Source organism: Tribolium castaneum, chromosome 8 (assembly GCF_031307605.1).
Source record: "Tribolium castaneum strain GA2 chromosome 8, icTriCast1.1, whole genome shotgun sequence".
NCBI lineage: Eukaryota > Metazoa > Arthropoda > Insecta > Coleoptera > Tenebrionidae > Tribolium > Tribolium castaneum.
In genome coordinates, this window is record NC_087401.1 from 11,470,742 (window position 1) to 11,489,535 (window position 18,794).

At 28.0% G+C, this 18,794-nt stretch overlaps 2 protein-coding genes across 2 annotated transcripts in view; both read left to right on the forward strand.

Moving 5' to 3' along the window:
* The window catches only part of LOC655215 (two pore potassium channel protein sup-9), a 79,730-nt gene that overhangs the window by 26,113 nt on the left and 34,823 nt on the right, over positions 1 to 18,794 (forward strand). The window contains exons 6-7 of the mRNA XM_961731.4: positions 3,346 to 3,592; positions 3,653 to 3,797. Coding sequence (XP_966824.1) covers positions 3,346 to 3,592; positions 3,653 to 3,721 — 316 coding nt within the window. The 3' untranslated portion in view covers positions 3,722 to 3,797. The remainder of the gene's footprint in view (positions 1 to 3,345; positions 3,593 to 3,652; positions 3,798 to 18,794) is intronic.
* The window catches only part of LOC662340 (TWiK family of potassium channels protein 7), a 146,606-nt gene continuing 138,112 nt past the window's right edge, over positions 10,301 to 18,794 (forward strand). Inside the window, exon 1 of the mRNA XM_064358330.1 lies at positions 10,301 to 10,426. The gene's annotated coding sequence lies outside the window, so the exon portion shown is untranslated. The remainder of the gene's footprint in view (positions 10,427 to 18,794) is intronic.

Consider the following 18,794-nt stretch of genomic DNA (forward strand, 5'->3'; position numbering starts at 1 on the left):
CAGCTAAAAGCCCATTGCTTTTTCTTCATAATGTTTACGTAAATATTCCAACTGACTACAATAAAACTCTGTATAGCGCCTATTAAAACTGTATAAGTATTTTCTCATTTTAAAACGAAAAAATGCATTTATCAGTAAGTTAGAACGATTCAACAATAAAGTCAAAACTGTACCCTTATACAGTAAAACCTCTCTTAATGAACACTTCCAAATACCGGACACTTCTTCAACGCGGACATTTTTTTATGAACGTAACAAGGCCTATATTATAGATTTTCACCTCCCATTAGTGGACACCTCTCTCCAACGGACAATTTAAAATTCTCCATCGGTGTTCGTTGTTGAGAGGTATTACTGTAATATAGTGTTAGGGTTTTATGTAAAAAATTTTTTTTTTATTTTTATTAAAAAAATACATATGATGCATAAAATTAAGGTTTAGTTCATATTTTTAGCTTTTGTGCATAAAATGAATATTTTTTACTATTTCAACATGAAATTGCATATTTATGACACATTCAGTAGTTTATAATAGAATTTTTAATAAGATTTTTTTTTATTTATTAGAAGAAAAATGCAATTTTCTTCTAATTATATTCTACTTTTACCTACCTCTTATTCATTGGCCGCAGTTAAAGCCGAAAGAGAAACTTATACTGTTTAATCTTTGGATACACTTTTGTTTATTGTGATTTGAAATATACTATAAGTTAACTACTGGGTAAATTGTTATTTTGTGAAATACATGCCACTTTTTTTAATTTTTTACACCTACTGTTTAACAGGTTTTGCAAATTTTAGTTATCCATACATGCAAAGATGGACTTTAGTTTATTTCAGAATGCCTAAAGTGAGTCGTAGTCTTGTGTAGAGAAAAAATTATCTTGGATTAACTTTGAAAAAAGAAGAAATATTCTGCAAACCCTGTAAAGAGGTAAGTTGTCACTAATTATTTAAATTATTATAATTTAATATAAAATTTTATTTAATAAAAATTCACGTACATTTTTTAAGTTTTTGTTTTTTAAAAACTTACCTAAAAGTTATGATTTTTTTACAATATACAATTAATAGAAGTGTTTATTTGGAAAATAACATGTGAGTTAAAATTGCAGATACACCCGCACGTTGGTACTGGAAAACATACAAGTGGATGTTGGAAAATAAGGTTACAACACTGCATTTCGTCGGTATCTCCGATAACAACCAGCCTATATGAAGCACATATCATGTGATAATTTCAATTTTTATAAATAAATATAACTTTTAGACTATTTTTTGTTATTTTACTACTCTTTCCTTTCTCTTTCCTTGATTTCCAGTAAAAAAAAAAACACCGAATTAGGTAAGAAAAAATTTGATTCTGAAAACCTTAAACTAGATTCTAACAAATTCAAAATATTGTTCAAAATGTTTAAAATGTTGTTTTTAACGAAATTCAAAACATACCTAAAAACGTATCAGATCATGGATCATTGTAAAATTAAAATGTTAAAACTATTTCCAATTCATTCTTTTTAGCACCTGTTTCTGGGCAGGAGATCCTATCAATTATTAGAAAAATAAAAAACAAGAAAACTTTGTATCATTTTGGTCTAAGTGCTTTTATCATCCAAAAATCTAAAGAACAGATTGTTAAATCTTTGTTAGATTAGGTTGCTGTTTATCTAAAGAGAATTTTCCAAATTCTTTAAAATACGCCATAATACGTAACACCTGTTTATAAAAACAAAGTAGTTTTATTTCTCTTTCACTATAAACTGTTCTCCCTACAAAATCCAAAATATTCAAACATGGTATCTTTAGTCAGTTATTTAACTGCTCATCACTTTGGATTCCGCAAGAGCCTCAGCACAGTAGACGTAGACGCAGCCTGGAATCTACTGCACTTTATTCAAATTATTTTAATTTGAATAAAAAAATTGAAATTATTTGCTTTTAACAAATTATACTTTTATACTATTCGAGGTACTAGTTTAAATGTATTTGAAACAAACAGTGATTAGAGGTGTACCGCAGGGCTCTACACTCGGCCCATTTTTGTTTCTGATTTATATTAATAACTTGCCAGGCTATGTAATAATAATTATTAAATAATAATAATAATAATAATAATAATAATAATAATAATAGTAATAATAATAATAATAATAAAAATAATAATAATAATAATAATAATAATAATATTGTTTATTGGTGTTAACAACACAAGTATTTACACAAGCCAAAAAAGAAATATAGACGATAAATGAAATACATGGGAATAAAAAGAAAAAGAAAAAAAGACAAAAACATTATAATTCTTTAGCAGCCCTATACATTGTTGTTGATAAGTTGATAACACTCAAAATCCGCGGTAGATTAAAAGCTTGTGTAAGTTAAGTAATTTTTGACTCTGAGAAGAAAATTATTAGGTGGTAGGTGCCTAATGTGGGATGGCAATATGTGATAAAATTTAATACTAAAGTTATTGATGTCATGTCCTGTTTTAGTCAATCAGATATGAAAACAATGGTCTTCAGTTTTTTGTTGTAGTTATAAAAAAAGAAAAAAAATAGAAAAAAAATTTACAATCTTCTAGCCACCACTCTTAGAATCCGACGTTGTAGTATAAAAATCCTTGTTGTTCAACATCCGAAATAAAACAGTCAAAATTTTTTGTGCTAAAAATTATTTTTATTTTGACAAGACTCTGACTCTTAACACTTACATTGACCACTTTTGTCGAAAATTATTATATCAATTTTTTGCGATTATTTTATTAGGCAGTGAAAGTTCACTTATTTTGCTTTTTCATTCTTGCATGTCTAATGGAATAGAATATCTAGAGCATTTATTTTTATTACAGAAGAAAGCTGTGCGTATCATTTTGGGGGCCTCTTAAGTTACCTCCGCTAGAATATTTTTTACTACATTAAAAATTTTAACATCACACACACTTTTTTTATTAGAAGGATCTAAAAAAAATGAGCACTATTGTAATCGTCTTAAGCATGATACTTAGATAAATAAATATATAACAGACAAACACATATAAAGTAGTGACAAATATTTTAATTATCTTCTCTCTTTAAACAAGTAGTTAAAAAATTTCTTCTAAGAATCCTCTGTATAGTAAAGATGAGCTTTTTATAAATAAGAGTAAAATGTTTTCTTGCACTAAATAAGTGTTTATTTAAAAGGCGAAAATTAAAGAACAAATTTATTTGAACGTAGGCTCCTCGTTGTCAATTATTTTTGCAAATTGATTTTCTGCTGCAACCTGCAATAATCCCAAGCCCAGGCTTGACTAGAGCTCATCGTCCCGTCTCGCAGATCCCTAAATCACTCTCGCCTTTTTTCCAGATATATATGCGGCGGCGCCCTTTTGTTTTGTAAATGGGAAGACTGGGAATTCATGGACGCTTTCTATTTCTGCTTCATATCTTTGAGCACCATCGGCTTCGGGGATTTGGTCCCCGGTGATAAGATTTACCGACGCGGAGACGACGAATTCCTCGTTGACGAAGTCTTGGAATTAACTTTTGTCATATGTGCCATGTATCTCATGGTGGGGATGGCCCTCATCGCCATGTGCTTTAATCTGATGCAGGTAACAATCAATTTTTTTTAAATTAAATTAGATCCTTCAACAGTTTGTCTCTCACTCAAGGAGGAAGTTATACACAAAATACGAACAACAGTGAGAACTGTCAAGCATGTATTACGTTGCGACAGATGACGACGACTTTGAGCTGAAACTCACTCCTGGACCGATCCAATCGCGACGAGAACGTCCTCCAAGGGATGGAAATCCAGTGAGTGAAGTTTGCATTAATCAAACACACATCGCTCAAATTTTTATGCGGTGCATGTATTGGAGTGTATTTTCAATAAATGAGCGGATGGTGGAATGGTGGGATAATAATAGATGAGAGTTTAAACGGGCGATAAAAAATTAAACAGCTCAAATTTCTGCATGTGATTCGTTACGCTGAAGTTATGGGTATCACATATTCTAGAACTTATCACTATTTGCATCTACCTCCTACATTCTACACTGTTCAATCTTTATTCTACATTTTGTAATATATATTATACATAACGTTTTATTTTCTACAATTTATTATCTACAGACTACATTTTCAATTTTTTTCACATACTACACTCCAAATTTTATTTATTTATTTATTTCTGTGTCTTACAATTTTTATTTTTTATTCGATTTTTACATTTTTTATTCAATTTGCTACATTGCATACAAAATATTTTGCATTCTAGGTTCGAGATTCTACAATATATTTTCTACAGACTACATTTCCCCAATCTTTCTTTTTACGTTCTTCATTCAATGTGCTACATTTTATAATTTTTTTTCTACATTTTAAGTATTCCACATTCTACATTTTATTTTCTATCTTATTTATTCTAGGTTCTAGATACAACAATCTATTCTCTACATTCTACATTTTCCCAATCTTCTTTTTACAATCTACACTCTACATTGTATTTTTTGCATTATATGCTTTAGAGTGTTATTTTTCAATGTACTTTTAACATTTTTCTATATTCTTTATTCTAAGTTATACATTCCAAAGTCTACTGTCTTCATATCATAGTCTAGATCTACAACATCTACAATATTTTACATTTTGCGTTGTATATTTTTTATTATATCTCTGTTCTACATTTCCTATTTTACAATCAATATTTTACCTTTATATTAACCTTTATATTATCAATAAACTCCATAAGTTATAGAGGATTTACAGGATATCTTTAATTCTACATTCTATCTTCTTCATTCTATTCTACATTCTACATTTTATTTTATTTTTTCTTTAATCTAGATTTTAGATTCTACAATCTGTTTTCTACAGTCTACATTTTCCCAATCTTCTTTTTACATTCTACACTCCACATTTTTTTTGCATTCTATGCCCTAGAGTATTATTTTTCAATGTATTTTTTACATTTGACATTCAATTTGCTACATTCTATATCCTAGGTTTTTTTCTACAATCTATCTTTTTCATTCTACTCTACATTATACATTTTATTTTCTATATTTTTGTTCTAAGTTATACATTCCAAAATCTACTTTGTACATACAACATTCTAGATCTACAACATCTACAGTATTTTAGAACCTGCATTGTATATTCTATATTACATTTGTGTTCTACATTTCATATTTTGCGTTTAATATTTCACTTTCATATTATCTATAAACTGCATAGGTTATAGAGCATTTCCAGGATATCTTTAATTCTACATTCTACCTTCTTCATTCTATTCTACATTCTACATTTTATTTTATTTTTTCTTTAATCTAGTTTTTAGATTCTACAATCTGTTTTCTACAGTCTACATTTCCCAATCTTCTTTTTACATTCTACACTCCACATTTTATTTTTTTCATTCTATGCCTTAGAGTATCATTTTTCAATGTATTTTTTACATTCGGCATTTAATTTGCTACATTCTATATCCTAGTTTTTTTTCTACAATCTACCTTTTTTATTCTATTCTACATTATACATTTTACTTTCTATATTTTTTATTCTAAGTTATACATTCCAAAATCTACTTTCTACATACAACATTCTAGATCTACATCATCTACAATATTTTAGAATCTGCCTTGTATATTCTATATTATATTTTTGTTCTACATTTCATATATTGCATGTAATATTTTACTTTTATATTATCTATAAACTGCATAAGTTATAGAGCATTTCCAGGTTACTTTAATTCTACATTCTACCTTCTTCATTCTATTCTACATTCTACATTTTATTTTTGTATCTTCTTTATTCTAGGTTTTAGATTCTACAATCTGTTTTCTACAGTCTACATTTCCCCAATTTTTTTATTTCATTCTATTTTTTACATTCTACATTCATTTTCCTATATTCTATATATTATGTATTTTTCTAAATTCTAAGAATTTTACATTTTACATTTTATTTTCTAGATTCTTTCTTCTAAATTTTACATTCTACAAACTTTAACTTTCATGCTACATTCTATATTCTAAATTCTTGATTTAAAATATTTTACATAATGTTTTACTTTCACATCATTCTATAAACTGTATAAATTATAGAGGACATACAGAATATCCTTTATTCTGTATTTTTTTTAATTTTATACATCTTTTATCTTTTATTACCATATTACCTTGTATTCTGTATCTTATATCTTTTATTTTCCATACATTTTATACACGTAGCTACACTGTTCATTTTATAATTCATATTTTTATTTTAAACTTCACCCTGATCCGGGTTTGTTTACTTTAGAAATTCCCATTTCCGCAGTTTTCGCGTCTCTGCTTGCAGTTTTTATTAGCCTAGTTGTCCGGGGTATGACTTATGAGTGCCTCTGTTGACTTGAATTTTTCATTAATTTTAGGGTTTTCATTTGTAATTAAGTGCAGCAACGTGTGTGATTTGTTAAAGTTAATTAAAACGAGGTTAGCGAGTTGTTTATAATTGGATTTTTTTATGTAATAATTAACTCTGTGTCAAGCACTTGTACTAAATGTCCTTGTTGGATAATAGTCACTGGCAAAGCTTCATAATTGGGACAGCAATCGCAAAATAGCGAAAAAATTGTTTCGGAATATTATATTATTTATAATTTTTGTTTTAATTGGAAAACCACAATTAGTGTTAAAATTTGGGTCACTGTAATTATTTTAATTAAAACAGTCAAGATTGGATTATTATTTGCGATTTGATTTGTGTTTTATATGTATTTTATATTGAACAGATGCAATCGCCTATTTATGAATAAATAAAACGATAGGTTACTACGTCTTGGAGTGCAGACATCCAATATTTATGGAACTCGTTACTAAACTCGCATAAAGTTCAGTCGTCTTTTATCAACTTTTGTAAAGTTAATACAATTTTTAATTTCAATGACGGTCTGAATTTTTATGAATTTCGAGTAACTGATTCCGTGTTTCATTAGGGATCATTATTCAGGGAGTCTACGTTTTATGTTTACACTCATTTCATTAAGTATATCGTAAATATTTACGATGAGGAGAAGAGGGTGAATAAGTTTCAGGATCCGTTTTTGTGCAAAGCGTTCGTTGAACTTGGAGGTGTAGGGATTGTGACCTCTGAACAGGTCCATTAGCTTGTGGTTGTAAATTTGATCCGTGGGATTAATGAATCTGCGGACACTCGCCCAAACATCGATTCAAAATAAACAATTTTCAAACAGTAAATATAGGTAAAATTTGGTGGATGCGCCGGGCGAAAAATTAAAAATTATTTAAAGTTTTACTTTTCTAGTTACAATGTTAGTTTTTGCGATTCAAAATATAGTTTCAAAACATTATTTTTTGTTAACCATTACTTAACTTACAACAAATACATATTTTTTCTACAGTTTATAAAAATAAGTACAAAATGTTCAACCTTTCAACTATCAGTAAATCGTTTAAAATCAACTGATAACAACAAAATTTTTGATTAAATTGTTGTATTTCCTGCCAGGATAAAGCAATTTTTAATTTTCTGAACAACTTTTACATTTTTTTGTGCTTAAGTTTCCATTTTGAGGCAGTATATAAAGATTATGTTTTTACAGCAAGTTTTTTGTTTTTAAGCAAGTAATCAACTAAGATCAAATGTTTTTAGCTATGTTTTCTGGGTTATATCAGGTCAGGCCAGGTCAGGTCAGGTCAGCAATGTTTTCTGGGTTAGAAAAAAAAGTATTTGAGCTTTTTGCCAACAAATTTTGACTATTTGAGCAAGGAGTTTTTTAATATCAACTTTCTTCAACAAAACTGGTGGTTAAATCGCATTTCTAACCAGTATAATTTACTTTTTATTTTATCTTTATCGTTTTTAAAAAAGTATTTGTAATTTTTTATTCCAGAAAAAAACTCATTTTTGATTTTGCTATGTGACTTTAAAAACAATAAACATTCGGTTTGCTTAAACTCACATACAGATTTAGTGTTTACGTATTTTTTTCTAATTTTATACAGCTTTTTATATACTCTTTGCAGCTCTGCTAAATTAATTTTTTTGCAAAACTTTGAAAATATGTAGAACGTTAAACACAGTATTATTTTAAAATGATAAATGTAGGCAAATTTTAAATCATTATAACTGTTTCAAATGAATATTTTTTGTTGTACTGTATTTTTTATAATTTTTTTTACATTTCTAATTTATAATTTATATAACTTTTAAAATTTACTATACAGGGTCGCTAAAGAGTTTATGGATACAGATGAATATTATAAAAACTATTTACTAAAACTTATTGAAATTTGCTATATGCTTAAGGGTATAATTATAAATTCTATCGTTTCAGAGGTTTATCAGTTTTCTATCTCTATTTTTGTTTTAAGCATACCAGGCTTACTTGACTATTTTTAAATGGCTAAAAAATGGGTCAAATTTAATATTTTTAAAATGAACATTTTTTTTGTGTAACACGTGCATACTTTATTTTATAATCGTAACTAAAAAAATATTCTAATTAATAACATTTTGGAAAAAATAAAATCTTGTTAGCCTTGGAAATTTTGTTTTTATCTATCGTTAGCTCTTTGTCCCTTAAACATTGATCAAAAATAAGTAAAAGTAATTATTAAAATAACACTTTTAACTGAAAAAGAACACTTTTTAATGAAAAACATCACGAAATACATGATTTTTATGCTACTGACTTCTTTTGGCTTTCTGTCGCCATGACCTACCAAGATGAGAATTTTTTTTGCTCAGTTTCACTTAAATGTACTATTGTTAAACTAATTATTGCACAAAAGTTTAATTTTTGCTAATACAGGTTGATTCAAAAGTACCTACAATCTCTCGGGTATTAATAAAAGACATCAAACTGAAGTTTTTATGACAAAAAATTATTTGAGACTTTTTTCACGACATATAGGTCTTCAAGTTAAAATTTTTAAGGTTATTGAACCTAACAACATTAAACAAATACATATTGAAAAAGAATCAACAATGAATAAGTGACTGATCCATAATAACAGTACATTAAAGCTAATTTAGTTTTTCAAAAATCTAGTGTTAAATTTTTGAATTATAATTTTTTTACATTTTAATAAAAATAAAGAAATGTTCACTCATTTTAGAAAAAAATACTTTTTTAAAAATTACTAAACTTGACCCTTCGTGCCAATAAAAAAGTTAGTCAAAACAAAATTTATTTACAAAATGAATAATAAATATAATAATAATAATAATAATAATAATAATAATAATAATAATAATAATAATAATAATAATAATAATAATAATAACAATGTTTATTGTGCACAATTCAAGAAAAAAAATACAAAACAATACTGAAAAAAGTTTTTTTCAGTTTTTCAGGTGACGTTTTAAAAATATTTAACTGTATCCATTATATTTAAAGATCCTGTATAATTCAGACATTGTAAGTGGGTATTATAATTATTTCGAGGAGAAAATAGGTTTCTGTGTAACAATACATAAATAAGATAGATTTTTGAAGTAAGCAATTTATTACAAAACATCAAACATTTGTTTTTAAATATCTTCAGATATTATTATTAATATTTTCATTTATAATGGTTTAGAAATTTTAATATAATAGTAACTAAACAATAATAAATACTAGCATATTTTGTGCGTTCTATGGATATCTAAAGATTAGGATATAAAGCGAAGTAAAAAAATGTTCTTGTTTTCGATAGTTCCCGTTATTGTCGCCAGAGAGCGCAGTTGTTCTATTACCGTGTAACTTTTCATACTAATAAATTTGGAAAATTCGTTGTACGTGTACACCAGTTGACACATAGCAAACAAAAAAAGCAAAAAAAAACATAAAAACGTACATATTGCAAAAACTTTATAAGTAAATGTTAGGTAAAAAACTGTTGGGATTGTGATCTCTGAACAGGTTCATTAGCTTGTGGTTGTAAATTTGATCTTTGACATTAATAAATTTGCGGACACTTGATTCAAAATAAACAGTTTACAAAAAGTCAATAATCGTAAAATTTGGTGGATGCGCCGGGCAAAAATTAATATATATATTTTTAAATTATTTTAAGTATTACAGTTATGGTCACAATGTGACAATTTTTTCTTCCTTGTTGGGGAGCAAAACCTAGAAGAGTGTGCAACAAGTCCTCTCAAATTAAGTAATTCAATTTATCAATGCAAGTAGGTACAGAACGTCTAAATGAAAGAGTAAATAAATGTAACAAGTAAACCAAATATAATTTAGCAATCCCTTTGCGCTTGTTCTCTCCCACCACGGCGCTCCATGTCGGAAAATCTCGATAGAGGCGCTTTTCAGTCCAGTGCGAAAATTCGCGTGGAAAGCTCCTCGCAGGTGTGTCTTCGAGTGCTTTCACGCCGATTCAGTGAGTGCAGTGTGAAACTTTCCCGGATGTTGGTTCCATTCGCAGCAAAATAAATCGGTAAATTTTTGGGAAAATTCGCTGCGACCCTCACAGCTGTGTTTATCATTCTCTCACGTACGTGCAGACCCGCAACACCGAATCCATAATTCATTAAGGGCCTCGTGACACTCTCTTAGCCGTTGCGGAGTCTGTAATTCCTTTGATGTCACACGATATTGCCCCATAAGCAATTTCTTGTGATACATAAGGGCGTGCCACAAAAAACATAATTAAAAACTTTTCATTATCAAGATTTTAGCGTCGACACGGCATTAACTTTCCCGCGTAATTGATTGAAAAGTTTGAAGGGTGGAAGGTAGCTGATATCAATTTTCCTTCTGATTTTGACAGGCGGCTTTTTATCATGCTAATCACGCAATTATTGGATTTTTGCGCAACTTATGACACTAGAAACTGCACTAAAATGATGTATGTTGGAACTTTTGTTGCTCTAAGCGGGGGAAAGTTTACCCAAACGCTACGTGACCGGACTGACGGGAAATGCGATAAAGAACACAACTTGTGTGTAGAGGATGTGTTTTAAAATCATGAACGGAACAAAGCTGATGCTTTATTTAATTTTTTCAGAGGAGGGATTTGGCTTAAGCCCAGCTAAAGTGCACATTTCTCACACAAGATGTTCGCAGACGGAAAAAACATGAGTTGCATTATTTATCACAAAAAAAATTGTGACACATTTTTAACGTAGAGAGGGTAAATTGTGGTAAAAACAATGTTGTTTATTATTCATTTTATTCGAGAAAAAACAACTGCATTTTTTATTGCTCCGGGGCTTCCGAAAAAGCAATCCGGTTAGGTTTAACGACAAATATTACATATTTTTGCTACAGTTTATCAAATTATCCTTTTTTTGAATTAAAAAGATAAAAAAGTCTCATAAAAATATTTATCTATTATTTATAAAAATCGTTGGAAATGTCTTCCTCGTTGTTCAACACACATAACACATCGCCTTTGAACACTATTTACAAATATTAGGTTATGAATTCTATTGAGTTGGTTCGGTAGACAACCAACAATACAGTGATAAAAATTGTACTACGACATACGCAAAAATATCAGGGCATGCTGCGAGTTTTTTTAATAATGATCACCTAATAAAAATGTAAAAAACTGTCAATTAATCGTTTAAAATAAAGAGATTACAACAAAACTAGTCATTAAGTCGTCGTTTTTGCTACCAGTGTAATGCAATTTCAGATTTACTAAATATATTTTGACATTTTTTTGTGCTTAAATCGTCGTTTTTAGCCAGAATAAAGTAATTTAATTTTTTTGCAACGAGTTTTTTTTGTTTTTGTGCAAGAAATCGACCGAAATCAAGTGTTTTTAGCTTTGTTTTCGAGGCTAGAAAGAAATGATTTAAGTTTTTTACAGCACTTTTTAACTATTTAAGCAAGAAATCTTTAGATGGCAACTTATTTCAACAAAACTAGTGGTTAAATCGCATTTTTGACACCAGAAGAAAGCGTATTTATGTTTTTGATATGTGATTTTAAAAAACAATAACTACTCGATCTACTTACACATTACAAATGGGTTTTGTGTAGTTTTTTTAATGTTTACGCTTTTTTTTAATTTTATACAGCTTTCTAAATACTACTTGTAGCTCTGCTAACTAGCTTTTTTTGCAAAATTTTGAAGGTATGTAGACGTGTTAAACAAAGTAATAAAATTCGGCAATTTTTAAATCATTAAATCAAATCAAATTAGTACTTTTTGTTTTCCTGTATTTTTTATTTTTTTTTTATATTTCTTATTTCTGTTTTGTTTAACTTTTTAAATTTATTACATAATTTAGACATAACGAATGGGTATTATAGGTATTTTAAAGAAAAATCAGGTTTGTATGTAACAGTAGTTAAAGACCTAAAAAGCATTAAACATATAAAAAATTTCAAATGTCTAGTATTCGTTTCATATTTTTTGCAAACTCAGATTTTTTACAAATTTTTTTTTTTAATATTTTCTCGATATTAATACTTTGTTGGGCTTACATTCATAGTGACCCACAATTTTTAAGTTATATATTTTATTTATTTAGTATATTTAATTTATATTTTGTGTATTCTAAAATATTCTCGTTCTTGATAATTACTTTAATGTCCCCAGATAGCGCAGTTGTTTCATTACTATATAAGTTTTCAGAGCAATGAATTGAAGCAATTGAAAAAAATGGTTGTATTTATATAGCGGTTATACAAAGCAAAAAAAATACAGGTATATAGAACATTAAATTGTCAGTAGTAAGAGATATAAAAACGCAAAAATTATAACTATTTAAATATTATTAAACTTTTATAAATTCAAAGTCTGCTTCATATTTTTCAAAACGCTGCAAATATAGTTACAGATATACAGAAAATATTTATAATAAAGTTGTAGAAAATTAAATTTTCTACAAAATTGATCGGTATACTATATCTTCAACGGTTTAGATGTGAGTTAACTCTTCATTAGTTTGAATGCCTTTAGAGCCTTAACCGTTGATAAGTACTTTACTTTTGTACAGAAAATTTAATTCTCGACATTTTCTTTTATCATGAAAAAAATATTAGCATACTCCAAACAATTTGAATATATAAAATCCAAATTCTTTATTTTAAATAAAAAAACTACTTAAAATCATGCAAGGCTCTTAAAGCGTATAAAAGCACGTTCTTTACTACCGACTGCGCCAGTTAATCATTTTTATAAAATGATTGGTAATACAGATTTTTTTTTATTTAAGAAAAAGATTAAAAGATTAGACTTTGAAAAAACACATTTTAAATCTTATTTCAATCAATTCTAAAAGGTTTATTCTATTATAAGGCCAGAAACTCACTCAGAACTCAAAAATTTTGGTAAAAAAAATAAAAAAACAAAGTTGTCGAACGTTTTTTGGTCCGAGATATTAAATGCTGGAAAAGTAATCGTCTTAAAATCGTTTTTAAAATAGTAATTGAATAAGAAAATTCTTCGAACTTTTGGTTATTACTATCAAAAAGAATTATTCATCTCTCGCTAAAGTTTCAAGAGCTGCGTTTCGCTGCAAACGAAAATTTCGAGAAAAAAGTGACATTTTCAAGAACTATAATGGATAAGCATCAACAACTTGAGTACGTTTTTGAGAAGGCTTAATAAAACTTTTACTAAAGCGAACTACGATCATGACTAGGAATTTTTTGACTTTCGCAAAGTAGATAAGTGAGTTTTTTTGAAGGAAATCACTGAAAACAGGAAAAAAATCATCAATTTTGACTTAAATTTTTCGCTCAAAAACATCATAAATCTATCAAAAAAAAGCCAAGAACGTCTTTAGGGCCTTCACCGTTGATGATAGAAATATGATCTTAGTGTTTTTTTAATATTTAATTTTTTTTTCTTTTTTAATGAAAATTGTAGTTATTTTTTGGGTTTAAAAATCTTTCTATTTTTGTATCTTTCCTATGTTACAGTTCTCCGTATTACAGATTTACTCTATTCCAATTTTAAAGAACTATCAGCTATATTGATTTTTGTATTCTTTTATCTAAATAAATTTATCTAATGGACGTTTAAATAAACAATGATCAACACTTCTCTCAATTTTTTTTCTGTATAAAATAAGGATTTTTTTGTGATTAAGTTTCATTGATATTTTACATCCAAATCAGATTCGAAATGGTATAACACCCTACATGTTTGTTTATCTCCGCTTATTTGCTTTGAAAATTGTGAGTCGAAAAACACTTGATGTCGATAATACCCTCAGGAGTGGAAAGGAGTAACGGATAACATAAAAATTGAAATGGCAGCTGCATGTTAAATTCACGATTTCTCCCATCCAAATGAACAGAATGATCAAAGAGGAGCATTTGTAAGAAGTTGGCATAAAAGTAATTTCGTCTTCTTTGATTTAAGAACTGTAAATGCGAGCGAATGCTGCGATACAATTTAGAATTTTCAATTTAAATGAATATGAATTTGAACTAAATTCTAGCAAATAATTTGCTCGCTTTGAAGTCTCATATTTTCAGATGCTAATTTTCTAATTGGATTGATACTATTTTGAGAGTGCGTCTCTTCAAGTGCGGATGTATTGAATTACCGATATTACTTTTTATGCGCTGCAGCGGCAGCATGTGTGCATCGAACGGAAAACGCTTCCACACAAACTCAATTTACAGCATGTTTAATTTATGAAACGGAATATTTATGACGAATTTATTTGATGACGTCCGGAAACACAGAAAAAGAGAAATTCCAATAGAAAAAATTGATGCTATTTTCAATTTGATCGGAAATGATATAACCTAGTTTGCGTCAGGAAGATCGAATTTTCCCTCCCTGGCAATAAATCTTGCCGAAACTGTTTTTTAATTTCGCTATTAGTTGAAAAGTGGGTGATGTATTATCCCCAAGTTTCAAACCCGGCTGGTGTATTTATTTGCGAAACGCACTGAATGATTTATCCGGAATATTCCGCATCAATTAAAACAAAATATGGTCAAGACAAAAAGGCGCAATCGACCTGTGGATTTCACCTGCAATGCGCGCTTTGTACATTTAAAAGGTCCGTCGATTTTAATTCCGTGCGTAATTAAGTAAACAAGAACGGAAGAAATTTTTTACAGAGAGAGCAAAGGGAAATTTTTGCTCTCAGCCAATTAAATATGAAATGAAATTCAAATTGAATCATTAATTTCCACCCACGAAACATGTATAGTTTTAATTAATCTTTTCGGTTTCAAGTTTTTGCACAAAGAACGAGCTTTTACATGAATGAGGACTTAATCCTCCGTACAATGGCCGTGTGTTTATCCAAAGCTTACTGAAGGGCAAGTAAGCTTTCGGATGTTTACCGGAGGAAAACACTTTTCAGGGTGGCCCTCACTAAAGCCTTCAAACGCACACTACGCTTCAGTTTTTATCAGCGAATTTACCTGAATGCGGCTATTTCGCTGCAGCTTTTAAATGGCACTCAAAAACGCCAAAACCGAATTTAAAAAATTCGTCTTTTATATTTTCAACAACCACCGTTGGTATTTTATGATAATTATCTCCCAAATTACAATTTTTGATCAATTTTTGTCTTAGAATATTTACTTTCGCTAACTTAATTTTTTAAAGTTTTTTTTTGAATTAATTTTTTTTTTACGTTTGTAAACAACCCACTTTATTTCTGTTTTTTAACATTTTCTTCTTCGTCTTCAGATATTCACTGTTACAAACAAAATATTTTACAAAACTTTTCACTAAAATTCAACATTATTTGAGATTTAGGAAACAATTTTTTTTCTTATTTTTTTTTTTTGAATTTTGATGATTTTTTGATCATTTTCTGAGAAACAACAGATGTCTCGCTGATTTTTTTCGTAAATTTTTTATTTATTTGTCGTTTTAAGTGCACTTTTTTAATTTATGTTATGATGTGAATAAAAGTTACGATTCTTAAACATTTTGCCTTTTGTTTTTTAAATTTTGAACAACAAAAATTGGTAATTTAAAATTATTTTATTTTTCAAGTATTTTTTTTATTTCTAGTGAATAACTAATGTCTCACTATCATCTTCTGTTTTAGATGATTAACTTAACATTTATACTGAAGTTCTGTTTAAAATTCACTTTTGTTTGACGGTTTGTAAACAATTTTCAATTTTTATTTCTGCTTCTTGATTCCTAATGATTTTTTGAATCAAAAACTTTTTGAAAATAAAAAATAATATCTCATAATTATTTTCAATATTTTTTTAGTGTAATCATTGTTGTTATGATTTAATTATATTTCTTTTTTATTTATGTTTGTTAAATAATTATTTTGTAAAGAATAAATAAAATTTCAAAAGCAGTATTTTCTATGTTTAGGTTATTTCAGGTCACCAAATTATTATTTTACTAAAATGTTTTTTGAAGCTTTATTATCTTTATAGTCTGTCTTTTTGTTTGTTGATTTTTTTATTATTTTTCAAGAATAAGTAATGTTGTTTTTTCTTTTAGATTATTTAGTCTTTTTTCATTTTTATTAGTTTTTCTATAATTTTTTTATTTTTAATATTTTTTTGTATAATGTTCTAGATCTTAAACAATATTCCATAACCATTTTTCGATTATTTCGCATTGTCAACATTATTTTTTTTTAAATCTTTAATATAATTTCAATTTATTTGGTGTTTTCGAATTAATTTCGTTTTTGGTTTCTGTTTTTTAAATTTATGATAACTTTTTTGGTTATTTTACAGCGGAATCTTTCTAAAAATACATTTTTATTGGTATTTTTTAATTGTTACTAATTATTTTTCTTTTTTTTTAAGAATAATTACACTCATTACAGTCTGCTGTCTCTAAATTATACAATGTTATCAACTTAATTTTTTCACTGAAATCCTTATTAAAGTTTAAATTTATCCGGTTTTTTGATTATGTTTTAGAGAATAATGTTCTATAACATTTACTGTCTTAAGATTATTTCATGTTTCGAACTTAATTTTTTTTACTTAAATCCTTATAATAGTAAATAATACATTTGTTTCTAAACGAGATTTTGATGTTATTTCCGCTTTTTGCTTTTTAGCTATATTTTTTATCAAAATTTCAAGAATAAATAACGTTCTATAACCACCATCTTCTATCTTGAGATTATCTATTGTTGCCAAATTAATTTTTTACTGAAATCTTTATTATATTTATAATCTTTGTTTCGTATTTTTTATTATTGGTTGGATCAAATTATTTTCTAGAAGAAAAATAATGTTCCATAATCGTCCTCTGTCTTCTAGATTATTCAGTGTTGTCAACATAAATCGCCCACTAAAATTTAAATTTAAATTTTAATTTATTTGTTGTTGTTAAAAGAGTTTTTTAAATTATGTTGTTTCATTTTTAACAATTTTTTTTAATCATTTTTTTATAGAATTAAAGTCTTACTGCAATCTTTCTCAAAATTTACATTTATTTCACGTTTTGGAAAGTTATTTGTTTTATTCCTCTTTTTAATGTAATTTTTTATAATGTTTTATTAGAATTATTTTTAAAATAATATTGATAAAATAAATTGATTAGAACTCTCATGGAAAGAATTAATTACATAAGTTCTTATTTTTTTAAGGGCGTAAATACTTTATAACAGCTAATTTTGAGACAAAATGCAACGTTGGCGTTTTTATAGTTTTGAAACAGCTAATACCTGCATTTTTTCTAATTCCAGCTTGCTTTTAAGTTTATTTTGCCTAATTTATAAAATTAAAATATAAATATAAACACAAAATAAATATCCCATAACTATATTTTGACTACTCAGCATTATTAATTTCATCTTCAATCTTTTGGTTACTCAATGTTGCCATATCTTATTTTCTTGACTTTTTTTTATTATTTTTTAAAGAATAATTAAATCATATTAGCGTCTTTTGTCTTTAGATTATTCATTGTTACCAACTAAAATTTCTCACTGAAATCCTTATTAAAGTTCAAATTTTTTCGGTTTTTGATTATTTTTTAAAGTATAATTAATTAACGACCAACTTTCCTCTTTATTTTTCTCAATAATTTTTTTTTAAATAAAACTTTTGATTTTATATTTCCCGTTTTGTCTTGTGTTTATTTGAAGCTCTTCAGTTTTTGGGAGCAAATTTACGTGAAAGCGGCTATTCCAGCATCAGTATCTTCCTTAAGCTTCAAACGACAGATTAAGCTTGTCTAAAGCTGGCAGCAAGTCACTAATAACAGTTGTGACAGTTTTATCGCGTTCTATACATAGCTACAAAACTACTCGTATATCTCTCCTCCAACATTTTAATAATTCGGATTTGAAGTGAGCTCGAGCTTCGAGACATTTGTTTGTTGAGAGCTTTAAATGGAGGCCGCCTTGTGAGTAGATATTTACAAAAGGAGGCAGAAGGACGAAATTGCTTGCGGTCGTGAACAATGGTCCATCATTAATACTGACGAACTCAATTCAGTACCCACTGCTATGTAAACATTTGCCCGAATTTAGACAAATTAATAAAATTGTTTAATGTCGTGTGTGGCCTTTTATTCCCAACGCAGGCCTAAATTAATTGCGGCATATACTAGAGAGTAGAAAATTATTTATCCACTTGCAGCAACGTCTCAGGTGAAAGATTAATCAACTGCGAAACCTTGTCCGCCCAGCGTAAAAATTTTAATTGAAAGCTCTGGCGGCGATTTAACGAAGGGATTAAAAATTTCGCTAAACGTTAATTATTCATCGCGTTTTTTCCTCAAAAAATCCGAAACATTAGCACTGATCGAAAAAACGAGGTGCAAAGCCGAATTAGTCCAGTCGGAGTGTCTTTTTCCTTGTCCCTAACTAATTGTAACGTTGAGAGGGCTGATTTCCGTTGTTTCCCTCTTGATCCCGACTCGATTAGAGGAATCCTCC